This window comes from Pongo abelii, chromosome 3, assembly GCF_028885655.2.
Source record: "Pongo abelii isolate AG06213 chromosome 3, NHGRI_mPonAbe1-v2.0_pri, whole genome shotgun sequence".
NCBI classification, from domain to species: domain Eukaryota; kingdom Metazoa; phylum Chordata; class Mammalia; order Primates; family Hominidae; genus Pongo; species Pongo abelii.
Window position 1 is genome coordinate 132,223,292 of NC_071988.2, and position 14,315 is coordinate 132,237,606.

Below are 14,315 nucleotides of genomic sequence, written 5' to 3' on the forward strand. Positions count from 1 at the left end.
TATGTCCTGAATGGTATTGCCTGGGTTTTCTTCTAGGGTTTTTATGGTTGTAGGTCTAACGTTTAAGTCTTTAATCCATCTTGAGTTAATTTTTGTATAAGGTGTAAGGAAGGGATCCAGTTTCAGCTTTCTACATATGGCTAGCCAGTTTTCCCAGCACCATTTATTAAATAGGGAATCCTTTCCCCATTGCTTGTTTTTGTCAGGTTTGTCAAAGATCAGATAGTTGTAGATATGCGGCGTTATTTCTGAGGGCTCTGTTAAGTTTAAGAAATTTCAAATGTTTGCCACATCTGAGATTTTAAAAAATAATTCCAGTTTAACATAATTTTATGCACATTCTTCCAAATACTTTTTGCTTTTCCTTTCACTATGTTCAGGTAAATTTGAGCCACATTTTTGCCTTTCATTCCTAAGAAACATATAAAAATATTTGACCCATCAAACATTTATTGAAATGTCAGATGATCTTTTCAATAAAAAGAGGGTTTCAAGGGCTAAAATTCAGGAAGTTAATGTGCCAAACTTAAACATGCTATGATCTCAAGAAGTTTAGGATTGCTTCAGAATGTAAAATTAATCAATACAAGATGGGCCTACAATTTAGAAAAACATATCCCTTTTTCCTTTAATTCTTTTTCTGTTACTACTATTTTGTGAGAAAAACAACAGAAATGTTACAGAGTAAAATGGACCTGTTTGCTTTTAAAGTTTTGTTTTTTTGTTTGTTTAGTTTGTAATTTAGAACAGTTTGAAACAACGTTTCTCAGAGTGTGCTCTGTGGAACATAAGGCCCTCAAAAGGTACCTCACCAGAAAAAGCTGTCTTGTCAACTAAATGAGGAAAGCACTCCATCGCGTTTCCTCTCTGGGAGGCTCATAATGTGTGTCACCATCTGGAGGCTCTGCAAGAATGGAGAGTAGTAAAAGAAGATTTTTCACTTTAACCCAGCATTATTTGCTTGGCAAGTAGATCTGTTAATATCCATGGATTGCATACCAAATTTTTCATAGTTACTTAACCCTTGAATATTTATCCTCCTCAGAGCATGGAAGCAGTAGAATGCAATCGTTGATATACGGACTTTAATTTTTTAAATTTTATTTATTTATTTATTTATTTATTTATTTATTTATTTATTTATTTATTTATTTTGAGATGGAGTCTTGCTCTGTCACACAGGATGGAGTACAATGGCACAATCTCTGCTCACTGCAACCTCCGCCTCCCAGCTTCAAGCAATTCTCCTGCCTCAGCCTCCCGAGTAGCTGGGATTACAGACGTGTACCATCACGCCTGGCTAATTTTTGTATTTTTAGTAGAGATGGGGTTTCACCACGTTGGCCAGGCTCTTCTCAAACTCCCGACCTCAGGTGATCCACCTGCCTCAGCCTCCCAAAGTGCTGAGATTACAGGCATGAGCCACCACACCTGGCTGGATATATGGACTTTAGACTCAGACAACCTGGGTTCAAACCCCAGTTCTGCTATTTGCCAGGTGTGTGACCTTGAGCAATCGCTTAACCTCTCTAAATGTCAGTCCATAGCTAAGCTGCCAGTAAATATGAAGTTCATTGCAATTTTTCTTCCTGACCTTGTCATTCAGAAACAAAACGATAGATTTGCATGGATGATGGATTTCCCCACAGGTCAATTTTCACATCTGGAATCTACTTTAAACGTGCTCTACCACATCAAAGTCTAAGGAAGTCAATCTCACTTGGAGGCACACTGCAGAGACAAGCAGTCCTTCCTCCTTGTCCCTCTGTCCTTTCAGACTTCGCCCCCTCTTGTTCCCTCTCTCTTCTTAAGCTTTCCAGCTCCACTACTGCTTTGGCTAATTTCTTTGGGTTCCGCCTCTCTCATTCATCCAGCACCAGCTGAACTGATTTAGGGTTACCTGGCTATGCTTTCCTAATCTAATTCGACAAATATTTACTGAGTACCTAGGTGGTCCTTGAATCACCCTGAGCACCCAATTCCAGGATATGACTTCTCCAAAGACAGAATTGGAATGTTTATATAATATGAGGGGAAAAAAATAAAAGAAAACACTTAGCTTCTTTGGCAAGCTATCTGATAAAATAGCTGAAATTCAAGAAGCCCTTTAGTTAGGAGGGAGAGATTGCGAACACAACAGGAAGAAGCCCCAGGCTGAGTGGCAAAGGTTGAGATTTTCTATCGTAAGCACACCTCACCCAAACCCTTCCTCCCTGAAAGCTGCTGACGGAGCTTTGGCGAGGGCTCATCCTCCCGTTGGCTGATAAGCGAAGCCCTGTTTTATATTTAACTCGCTGCAGTGCAGGAGGGGTAGGGGTGGAAATGCGTCGTTTATAAGGGGAGCTGTGACAAACTCCTTGCCAGCCCTCTTCCTCCCACTCGGCTGCTCTTACGGAGTCCTCATTCCACCCCCCTTGTTTCCGCATTCATCCTGAGTGGCTGGTGGGAACGTGAAAAGGGAGAGGAAAAGGCGCAAGAAGCCAGAGAGAGGGGTGTGGGAAAAGCGAAAACAGGCTGCCAAATCAGGGGATTCCTTCCAATTTAAAAAGGAAGTCTGCTGACGTTAGTTAGTTAAATTTAACATCTTTTTATGTGGTAACACTTGACTTCGGAAGCAAAAATGAACTTTGCGGAGAGAGAGGGCTCTAAGAGATACTGCATTCAAACGAAGCATGTGGCCATTCTCTGTGCGGTGGTGGTGGGTGTAGGATTAATAGTGGGACTTGCCGTGGGCTTGACCAGATCGTGTGACTCCAGCGGGGACGGCGGGCCAGGCACTGCGCCAGCTCCTTCCCACCTGCCTTCTTCCACGGCCAGCCCCTCAGGTCCTCCTGCCCAGGACCAGGACATCTGCCCGGCCAGTGAGGATGAGAGCGGACAGTGGAAAAACTTTCGACTGCCGGACTTCGTCAACCCAGTCCACTACGACCTGCACGTGAAGCCCCTGTTGGAGGAGGACACCTACACGGGCACCGTGAGCATCTCCATCAACCTGAGCGCTCCCACCCGGCACCTGTGGCTGCACCTCCGGGAGACCAGGATCACCCGGCTCCCCGAGCTGAAGAGGCCCTCTGGGGACCAGGTGCAAGTCCGGAGGTGTTTCGAATACAAAAAGCAGGAGTACGTGGTGGTCGAGGCTGAGGAAGAGCTTACCCCCAGCAGTGGAGATGGCCTGTATCTCCTGACCATGGAGTTCGCCGGCTGGCTGAACGGCTCCCTCGTGGGGTTTTATAGAACCACCTACACGGAGAACGGACAAGTCAAGTAAATATTAATTTTTGCTTTACCTCCCTTAAGCTCACATATCTGCTTTCCGTTTCTTTTCCTTTCCTTTCCACTTTCCACTTTTGATTATTTTGTTGGTCTGATCTTGATCGGCTCTTGGTTTCCATTCTGGCTGTCCATCTGGGAAGCCAAAATTGTTGCCCTGTTGTATTTCCAAACCCTGTCATAAAACTTGAAAGTAGTGAATGAGCTTCGTAGAGTCAAAAGTCAGTGTGAGTCTTTTATTCCATCAGGAGAAATCATAATATACTGCACCCTATCTTGAAGATTTTCATAAATTATCTCAGGTTTGAGAACTGCCTTTGGTAAATTTCACTAGTGATATTCCCAGGCTATGTAGCAATATATATATAGCAATATATATGAACTTTTAAAGTGGTATTACACTAAATTTATGTGAAACATCAGTAAATTTCAGTTATTATTTTGTCCATTTTTTTTTTGTCCAATGTCTCTTTTTTGGAGAAGAGAGACATTGAAAAATCACATGTGATCCACAGAATTGTCTTTATGTCTTCATCTGGAAAGGAAGACAGGACTGTGTTTTTTTCTGTCTCCTATAGCCAGAACCATGCTTTACACATAGGCTTTCAGGAAATATTCATTGAGTCCACACATCAGTGGCATAGGTAAATTTGGGGGCTTGTTGCTCATCATGCAATATGCAAACCTAATGCTAAGCCTTTTACAACATAAAAGATATATTAAGTAGTTAAATACATACAAATATTTGTATACAAATATCTATCTAGATAGATAGATATTTATTCCACTTACCCACCTATTCGTCTAGCCTTTGTATCGATCAGTGGCTACTACCAGAGCTGTGTTAAAGGCATAAACTCTCTCATGGAACTCCAAAAAACTTTCTTCACACTGTGGATGTAGCCCTTGCATCAGGGAGGAAGGCTACACTACACCTTGTGTTGTCTCTGGACTGCTTTGACCTTTGCTGGCTTAGATTCTGAAGAGGTAAATGATTAAGAAAGCTTCGTGTCACAGTTTAGAGATGTGAGTCTTGGGCCAGTCCACCCACAAATATCCCTTTTTTTTCTGTTGTTTTAAGCATCTTACAAAGCAAGCAAATTTTTTGGTCAAAATTCTTTCTATTGTTTGTCACACAGACCCATGGACTAAAACAAAACATTTAAATATTCCTATATTCCTGTGTGGTAAACTGATAAATTGAGTAGAAGTGATAGTTTGAAGAAAATATCTGGAGGAGTCATGCTTATATAGATCCTATATCTTAATATTGCTAGCAATAAAACACTCTTACTGTTTACATATTTTTTCTGTTCATAAAAATTACATCATTGAAAGCATAAAAATTATCAAAGAGGATAATCAGAAGAATCTGTAAGTAATTTCACTGCCCAGTGGTAATCCCTGCTAGCATATTAATGTATATTCTGATGTTTTTCTAGGCAATCAAACCTTTAATTGCATTATATCTGTCTATCTATATGCCTTTTTTACTTAATGTCTTGAGAAGTTCCCCTTATTCTTACATGTTTTCAAGAATCTGTTTTTTGTTTTTTATTGAGACAGGGTCTTGCTTGTTGCCCAGGCTGGTCTTGAACTCCTGGGCTCAAGCAATCCTCCTGCCTCCACTTCCCAAAGTGCTGGGATTATAGGCATGAGCCACTGCACACAGCCAAGAATCTGATTTTAAAGATGTGAAGTTATTCCGTTGTTCGAATACACTGTAATTTTTTAAAACAAATTCTATTGTTGAGCATTTGAGTTGTTTCTAGTATTTTATTATTACAAACAAATCACCAGATAACATAGTTCTAAATACCTCTTTGTGTGTACATCTGTTTATTTCCTTAGGTTAGGATATAGTCCTAAAAATAGAATTGCTGGGTCAAAGTGTACAAATATACCAAGATATTGTAATAGTTACTTTGTTTATTGATAACATAAATAATATACAATTATTGAAGAAAACTCAGAAAACAGAGAAAATTATAGGAAAACATAAATTCATCCATAAATTCTTTACCTAAGTATAGCCATTGTCAACATTTAGGCAGAGACTCTTTTAGTACTTTTCTGGACATAGATAGCTGTGGCATAATTATATTACACATAGTATTGTGTAACCTGCTTTTTCAATATAACATCAGTGCTTTAATATGTCATTCGATGTTCTTCCACAAATTATTCGATGGATACATGGTAGGCCATTGTGTGACTACAATGTAGTTGATTCACTTTTCCATTAAATATGAGTATTTAAGTTGCCCCTATTTTTTCACCTATAAGGATCTAGAAGAAGGCGCATCCTTATATTGACTATCCTTGTAAATAACTATTTATGAACATTTTCTAATATTTAAGAAAATTCCTAGAAGATGGGCCAAAACTACCTGTGTATAAATGAATGTATGTCTATGTATATATGTGTACATGCATATACATGTATAACATATATATGCATGAACATGTGTATGCATGTGTGTGTGTGTCTTCAAACTGACTTCCAAAAAATATGTCCCAAACTCCATTTCCACCAACAATGTATGAAAGCGACTATTCCTCTGAGCCTTACTAACGATACAATGATTTTTTAAAAGTGTTTGCCAATGGTCGAGGGAAGGGCAATATTCTGAAGAATATCCACCTTAAAGAGATTCTAAAAATTCATTGAAGTGAAAGCAAGTCAAGACTTTTTAAATATTATTGCTAAAACTTTAAAACTGCTTCTTAGATCGTAAAGACAAGAGAAATTTTATCTGAGTAAAACCATCAAAATATTTATAAAATAATAAAATAAAATTTTACACATATTAGGAAGGCCAAAAATTGGAACTATGTAGTTTCCATTAATAAGTTTCTATTATGTACTTTATAAGTCTAAAAAAAGCAATATATACACAAATACTCACTCTCACTCTTTGAGTTATTTTACTGTACCAGTTAATTTTGCCATAAAATATATACCAGAGAGCTGCCCTTCTGAAGCTCAGTTGACTTAACTTTGGATTGGAGATTACGAAATGACGGCAACATTGGTGAGGAAGGCTGATGCTCAGTTCATTTCTCACTGAGGATTGGTGTTCCCAAGTTTGTATGTTTCATTGGGAGCAATTGAAGCTCTCACATTACAAAAGATGCTGCCAGTTCTGTACTGCACACACATGGTTTTGGAACAGATCTGGCGTCTGCTCAATAACCTCATTTAGGCTAAATGGAATACTTTTTGTTTTCCTTGTCTGCAATATTTCAAGCGTATGAGAAAAGTGCATCATGCTTTTTTTTTCTAGCCTGTGAGTAATATTTTGGCAATGCAGCCTCTAGGAGTTCTCATCCACAGGCTCCATATAAGGGCCACCAGAGGGAGTTCACTGGGGGCAGTGCCTTTCTTTCATACTATAGAGTGAGCTTCGTCATATGTGACGTTTGTATCGTTTTAAACGTCATCATAGTAATACATTTGAAGTATGGAGTCAAAATTATATTTTCTGACCTTAATGTAAAATGTAACTCCAGGATTGAGTATTAGCAGTTAGGGATATTAATGTGACAACCACAGTGCAAACTAAACAGGACTGCACTCAGTAGTAACCAAAATTACTTAATTTCTGCAAATACAATCAGGACTTTGAGCTTCACAAACTTCACAGCTACCCAAGTTGCTTTCTCTCAAGATTGAGACATGGGGAAGAAAGGGGACAAAATTTAGAATTCCACATTGTTTTTCTGGGGACAGAGCTGTAGTGGGGCGTGGAAGGAGAAAGTTTGAGAAACATCCAGTCACTTTTCCTTTATTGATCTACCTCTTCCTACTCGCTAGTCTATTCTTCAGGGTCTGAGGAAAATCACTTGGAAGAATTGGAACCTTTGAAATGTTCCTCTGACCACACCCTCCTTCTTCCCATTTTCTCACCATGTTATGTAGGATTTCCAGCTGTTCTCTTCCCTAAAAGAGTTTCCCTCTACTCAAACTCCAAAGTGTATATTTTCTTCTCTCCAAGATTTGGCTTTTCCTTGTCAGCATTTGGATTATGCTTACTTAGCACTTCCCAAAGTATGTACCGCAGAATTCTAGTTGCATGGGGATCTTAGTAGATATTACCAGAAAAATAGCCGGGGAGAGATTCTGTGGCTGAATCAGTTTGTGCAATAATGCTAAATACAAAATGATCTGTTTTGGATTTTGTTTTTAATTATGGAACTTTTCAGAGACTTTTTTTTTTTTTTTTTTTTTTTTTTTTTTTTAAAGAGATGAGGTCTGGGCTGGGGTAGAACTCCTGGATCAAACTCATGAGTTCATGAGTTCAAGTGATCCTCCCACCTCAGCTTTCCGAGTAGCTGGGATTATAGGGTTTTCAGAGGCTTTTATATGATAATGTCCTCTATGTAGTTTCCCAGCTATCTGTGACTATGGATTCTTCTGCGGGGTTCCTAAGAGTAGGGATATATGTCTCTCCTTTACTGTTTGGCACACAGTGAGCACTCAAATATTGTCAAATGGAATATATGGAAATATTTTCATATAAACTCTCACATGACTAGTATCCTCTGGCAAATGCTGAGCCACATTGCATTACCACAGTTCCTCTCCCATAAACGAGCCTAACTTCCACCAATAACATCTCTACATTCCCACTTAGGGTGAAAATTTTCCCTTGGTTCCTTTTCTGCCTACCCTGAGGAAGGGAAGAGTTTATATGTGTATATATATGTATATATATATGTATATATATATGTGTATATATATGTGTATATATATATATACACATATATATGTGTGTGTATATATATGTGTGTATATATATATATATGTACTTAGGAATGCAATCTCCATAGTTTAAAGGCAGAGAAACAGTGGAATTGACAGGAAGTACAACCGGAATTTTAGAGATCATTTCTAGTTTGGGCTTCCAAGGTGTTCTTCGTAGCACTAGTAGGATTTAAGCTGAATTTTGATGTTCTGGTGGGAGTTCAGCAGCAGAGACAAGTGAGAAAGTAAAAGCAGGCAAAAAGGAAAGACACCAAGTCAGAAAAGCAGAGTGGGGACAAGAAAATTAGTTTGTAGGGTAAGTTTATATGAACAGGCTAGCTAGATATCACTGAGGAAAACCCTTATGGAGGAAAAGGAAAAATAGCCATGATAGGCATTATGAAGGAGAAATTACCCCGTGACTTTTTGGATACGGATGGTGAAAGAAAGAGTTAACTCAACTATACACTTGGATATATGAAAGATATTGGAGCAATCCAGGAAAGAGAAGATAAGGATCAGATAGGAAAGGTGATTTCAGGATAGAGAAGAGAGGGCACAATGGAGAAAATAGTTTGGAGGTAAAGTAGTCAAGATTTGCAGATTGATTGACTATGAGGAAGGGTGAGTTAAAGTTATGGGTCTAGGATACCCCAGCTAGCCTTCACCTCAATTGATATTGGAAATAGGTGGGAAGTAGCCAGGTTAGAAGGGAAGGTTGTAAGTTCAGTGTCAGATGTGTTGTGGCTTGTCAGACATCTAAGAAGAGATGACTAGTAGGCACTTGCATAAGTATGTCTGAAGCACAAGGTTAGAGCTTGTAATAAAGATTTAGGAGTTGGGTGGAAACATCGGTGAGATAATCATCATTAAGTGTGTGTGTGTAAGGTGTTCTTACGTGCATGGATGTGTACGTATACTCAAGCACATGTAGTTTTGATCTTGAAATTTTTGTCGTATGTCAGTTTGTTCATTACATTCTTAGATTAGTATGCTGAGCTATTATCCCATTGTCAATAAAAATGTCAATCAAGAATAGATTTTCGGTTGGGCAAGGTGGCTCATGCCTGTAATCCCAGCACTTTGGGAGGCTGAGGTGGACGGATCACCTGAGGTCAGGAGTTCGAGACCAGCCTGGCTAACATGGTGAAACCCTGCCTCTACTAAAAATACGAAAATGTGCCAGGGGTAGTGGCACATGCCTGTAATCCCAGCTACTCTGGAGGCTGAGGCAGGAGAATTGCTTGAACCCAGGAGGCAGAGGTTGTAGTGAGTCAAGATCGCGCCACTGCACTCTAGCCTGGGTGACAGAGTGAGACTCCATCTCAAACAAACAAAAAAAGAATACATTTTCTTTTTGGTCTTGTTTACTTGTTGCAGGAGGCTAAGTAAATTTCTTTTATTTTGGAAGCAAGAAAACAAAAAGAAATTTTACTTGACCTTGAATATCTTCTACATAGAAAAAAAGCAATTGGAAAATAAAGTTAAATAACTAACTGGTTCATTCAAACCGCCATAAAAATACATACAGGTCTGAACAATCTAGAGGGGTTGTTTTTCACCAATCTGCTCCTCTATGTAATTCTGGAACCCTTTATTTAGTCTATATAGACCCCTAGCAATTGTACCACCTGTCCTGAATCAGAAGCTCTGTGTTTAAGGATTTCACCCAAAACTTGCTATTTATTTTGCTGGTCCAACATATAAAATTGCTCAGCACAGCCAGAGAGTCTTCACTGGAAACAAAATACCAGATGATTTATGAGATAATTAGGTACCTTTTTTGGATTTTTTTTTTTTAGAGTCAATTCAGAGTGATCCAAGCCATAACTTGTGCCATGGCCCCTTCTCCCTCAGTTTTCTCTAAAGTCACCTTGATCTGATCCACTCAGAGATGCCAGAGAAATGCTCTTCCCTTTTGGAAATGACTAAATTGCATAGACCATCATTTTATCGTGCTAGGTCTAGTAAGTGACTTATTAATGTGGCATAGGGAGGCCCTTGTGGGAAGGTGGTTTACTCCAACACATTTGCCTGGCATGATAATTATTCAGGACGTACCCACAAGTCACTCCTGAACATATTGTGCTATTAGTCAGACTTTTTCTCTTAATTTGCAACACAAGTCATCTGATTTTAATCACTGAATAAAATCTTCCCAAAGAAGTTGTGATCTAGAATTGTTTTGTATTGTTATCTCTTATTCCTTGTTTTCAACTTTGCATACACTTGGAAAAGTTTAGGGCTGACTGATGGAATTTAGGATATATAAAAAGGAGCTTTTGAGTTATTCTGAAGTTCATGAGAAAAAGAACAGGTTACCATTTTAAAAATGCTTATATTGCCTATAGTGTATATACACCAAGTAATTTTGTTCCAGTATATATTGCAGTCAAATGAAATAATTTGAAATATTTCAGATTGTGAAAGTGCTATGTCAGAAAGCACAGTTCGCATTCTAGATTTATAAGATGTAAATTGAGGTATATCCTAACCGCATTATGTAAATTTTAAGGGAGTTTCAAATGTATTACTACATGTAATCTACCCCTTTGCACTTCCCCATAACGCTGTGAGGAGGCCATACATGCTCTGGTGACCAGGTTTTACAGATGAGGACACTAAAAGTCTGGGGTTTTGTGACTTGGTCAAGATCACACTTTAGTAGCTGAAGTGGATTAGAATGTAGGAATTTTTGCTCTTAGAAAAGGGTTTTCCCCATAAAATCATATTGGCTCTGAACTTTAAAAAAGAAAAAGAAAATAAACATTATATAGCTCTTCTGGTTGATGAATGTCACTGTATCTGTATCTGGGTCACTGTGATTGAGTTAGACTTGCTGTGACTGACATTTGCTGAGAGGACCACTGAGCTGGACCAAACACACTGCACAGAGAAATCTCCCACACTGTTCGGTTCCATGTCCATTGGCAAGCTCAGGAATATGCTAGTTTAGGAAGGTAGTTTTTGCCTACAATCAAGCAGAATGGCTTTTAAAAAGAGAAGGTGAGAAAAGGATTGAAAATTATTTTCTTTCCTGGGATCTTAGGAATATATATTATACATATTATATATATATAATATATATTCATATTCTGGCATCCATCCAAGAGTAAAATAGAGTATTTGAAAACATACCCCATGGCTATAGCTTAGGAAAGTGTAATTCCACTCCCTCCTTCCTCTCACCTCCCACACACGAAGATGTGTGTGGTGTGCGCATGCATACGCGCACACTCACACACACTCATCTTCTCAAATTAGTTAGCTGGCATATTTCTGAGGTGTGACTCAGCGGAGACATTCTTGCAAGGAGTGACTTTTGCTTTTCCTCTGCCTCTGAAGACATCAGAAGTCAGAAGAATTCAGAAGAAAAAGGCAGCTGACTAAACATGGGGTTGGAGCTTGGTGGATCTTATAAAACTTTCAAACTCTGGGAAAGTGTACAGGCTTTTTTAGAGTCTGATATATTTGCAATTAACTACGATCTGCAAGATGTTTAGAAACCTCAATTGACTAAACTGTTAATGTCACAAAACTAATCAATGATTGTTCTATTGCAGAATGAATTCTTAACTGAGGCTTTTCTTGGGTAACTTTATTGTGACATAATTTCAAACTCAAAGGAAAGTTATAAGAACGGTACTAGGAATTCCTAGAAATACTTAACCTAGATTCACCAATTGTTTACATTTTAGCCTGTACCCCTTCCGCTTCCTTTCCAGAGCACATGGAAACATCCTCTCCCTTTACCCCTTAACATCAGAGCATATTTCTTAAGTACGGGGGCATTCTCTAAAATAAACATAGTGCAGTCATCAAAATCAAGAAATTTAACATTGGTACAATTATCTAATTCACAGTCTGTAATAAAATTTTATCAACTAACCTAATGATGTCTTTTTAAACGATTTTTTTCCCAGTCCAGTACCCAGTCTGGAATGGTGCATTGCATTTAGCGTCATGCCCTTTTAGACTCCTTTAAACTGAAACCAGTCCCTTAGTCCTTCTTTGTCTTTCTAAAGTTAATATTTTTGAAGAATACAGGCCAGCTATTTTGAGAATGTCCCTCAGTTGTAGTTTGTCTGATTTTCCTCATGATTTAAAAATGCAAGTTAAGCTTTTTTTCCCCCCCCCTCTGTCAGGACTATCACAGAAGTGATGCGTCTCTTTCAGGAAATCACATTAGAGACACATTGTGCTGATTTTAACTATCATTAGTGATGCTTCCTTTGATAGCTTGCTTAAGGTAGTGTCCACCAAGTGTCTCCATTGTAAAGTTACAATGTTTCTCTTTAGGTAACTTTCAGGGAGTTTTTTTTGAAACCTTGCAAATATCCCTTCCTCACCAAACTTTCACCCCCTGGTTTTGGCATCCACTGATGATTTTTTAAAATCATTTTTTCCTCCAAATATTATTAGTAGGCAATCTACTGGAAAGAAGAACTTTCCCTTCTCATCCATTTATTTATTCGTTTTTAAAAAATCAGAGTAAGGACTCAGAGATTGTTAATTTGTTCAATGAGTTATAATCCCATGGTTTATTTTGATGTTCCAATGCTCCCATAATTTGCCAAAGGCAGTAAAATCCTTGGCTGTAATAAATCCTTGAATCAAAATAAAATGCATGCTCTTCTCATGATCTCTGATATTTTCCTGATCTGGTCTCTGCTGACCTCATGTCAAACTTATCTCTGGCTCCAGTCCGTCTGGTTCAGTGTTCTTTAGCCACACTGGACACCTTTCAATTCTTCAACCACAGCAGGTTCTTTTTCATCTTAGGGACTCGCACTTGCGGTTCCTTCTACTTGAACACATTTCCCTGAACCTCCACTTGCCTGGCTTTTTCTCATTATTCAGATCTCGGCAAACCAAGAGATTGTGACTACTCTACCTAATGTTGTTTACCACTTTTCCTAGTCATTCTCTGTCTCTTCCAGTGTTTTATTTTCTAGATAGCTGTCATCACTCTCCTAAATTATTTATTTATTTGTGTGTCTCTTGTCTAACACTCTGTAAGCAGTCTGGAATCTTATCTATACATGTAACCGCCCAATGGGTTCACCTTGCCCACTGCCTAGACAGAGCCGATTTATCAAGATGGGGGGAATTGAAATGGAGGAAGAGTAATTCACACAGAGCCAGCTGTGCAGGAGACTGGAATTTTATTATTACTCAACTTTGTCTCCCCGAGCATTTGGGGATCAGAGTTTTTAAGATAATTTGGCAAGTAGGGGTTTGGGAAGTGGGGAGTGCTGATTGGTTAAGTTGGAGATGGAGTCATAGAGGGTCGAAGTGAGTTTTTCTTGCTGTTTTCTGTTCCTGGGTGGGATGGCAGAACTGGTTGAGCCAGATACTGGTCTGGGTGGTGTCAGCTGATCCATCAAGTATGGAGTCTGCAAAATATCCCAAGCACTAATCTTAGGTTTTACAGTAGTAATATTATCCCCATGAGGAATTTGAGGAGGTTGAGACTCTTGCAGCCAGAGGCTGCATGACCCCTAAACTGTAATTTCTAATCTTGTAGCTAATTTGTTAGTCCTGCAAAGGCAGACTGGTCCCCAGGGAAGGAGGAGGTCTTTTCAGGAAAGGGCTATTATCAATTTTGTTGCAGAGTCAAACCATAAACTGAATTCCTTCCCCAAATTAGTTCGGCCTATGCTCAGGAATGAACAAGTACAGCTTAAAGGTTAAAAGCAAGATGGAGTCGGTTAGGTCTGACTTTTTACACTGTCATAATTTCCTCTGTTATAATTTTGCAAAGGCGGTTTCATACAGCTGCTAGAAAAATGTCTGCAAATGTGTGCATGCATGCATAGTGCTTGTGTGTGCACGTGTGTGTGTGTGGAAGGGACTCAGTATTTCTTGGGTGAATGGATGATATAATAATTTAGCCTGATATTCTTTATGATATGTCTTTCTTAGTTTCGAGAACCCTGAAGGACAAAATTTTTCCTTGTACAAATTATTAATGAATAGAAATTACCATTTCTTTACTTTTATACTTTTTACTTTGCTTCATTTTCTAATAAGCAAATATACACTATTCTCTTACTTTTTACATGTAATATGTTTACATGTAAAAAGTGTATGCTTATTGATTTTTTTGAGCAATTACTCAGAAAATAATATTTTCATCTTGAAATTATGAAAATACTAAACATTAACATTTTAGTTTACACAAGCATATGCCTAGTTAGAGCCATTAAAAAAAACGCTGCTGTCTCTTTTTAAGAGTGAGCTTTAAACTAGGACAAAGGTTACTTCACCTAGGAGATTACTCAGCACTGCCTTTACA

General features: G+C 38.5%; 1 protein-coding gene across 2 annotated transcripts in view; it reads left to right on the forward strand.

The window, feature by feature from the left end:
- Nucleotides 1-2,312: 2,312 nt before the first annotated feature.
- Nucleotides 2,313-14,315, forward strand: part of ENPEP (glutamyl aminopeptidase) — an 88,703-nt gene continuing 76,700 nt past the window's right edge. The window contains exon 1 of one of the 2 annotated variants that reach the window (XM_054553297.2): nt 2,313-3,264. In XM_054553297.2, the coding sequence (XP_054409272.1) occupies nt 2,621-3,264 (644 nt within the window). In that variant the 5' untranslated portion in view covers nt 2,313-2,620. 2 annotated transcript variants of the gene reach the window in all.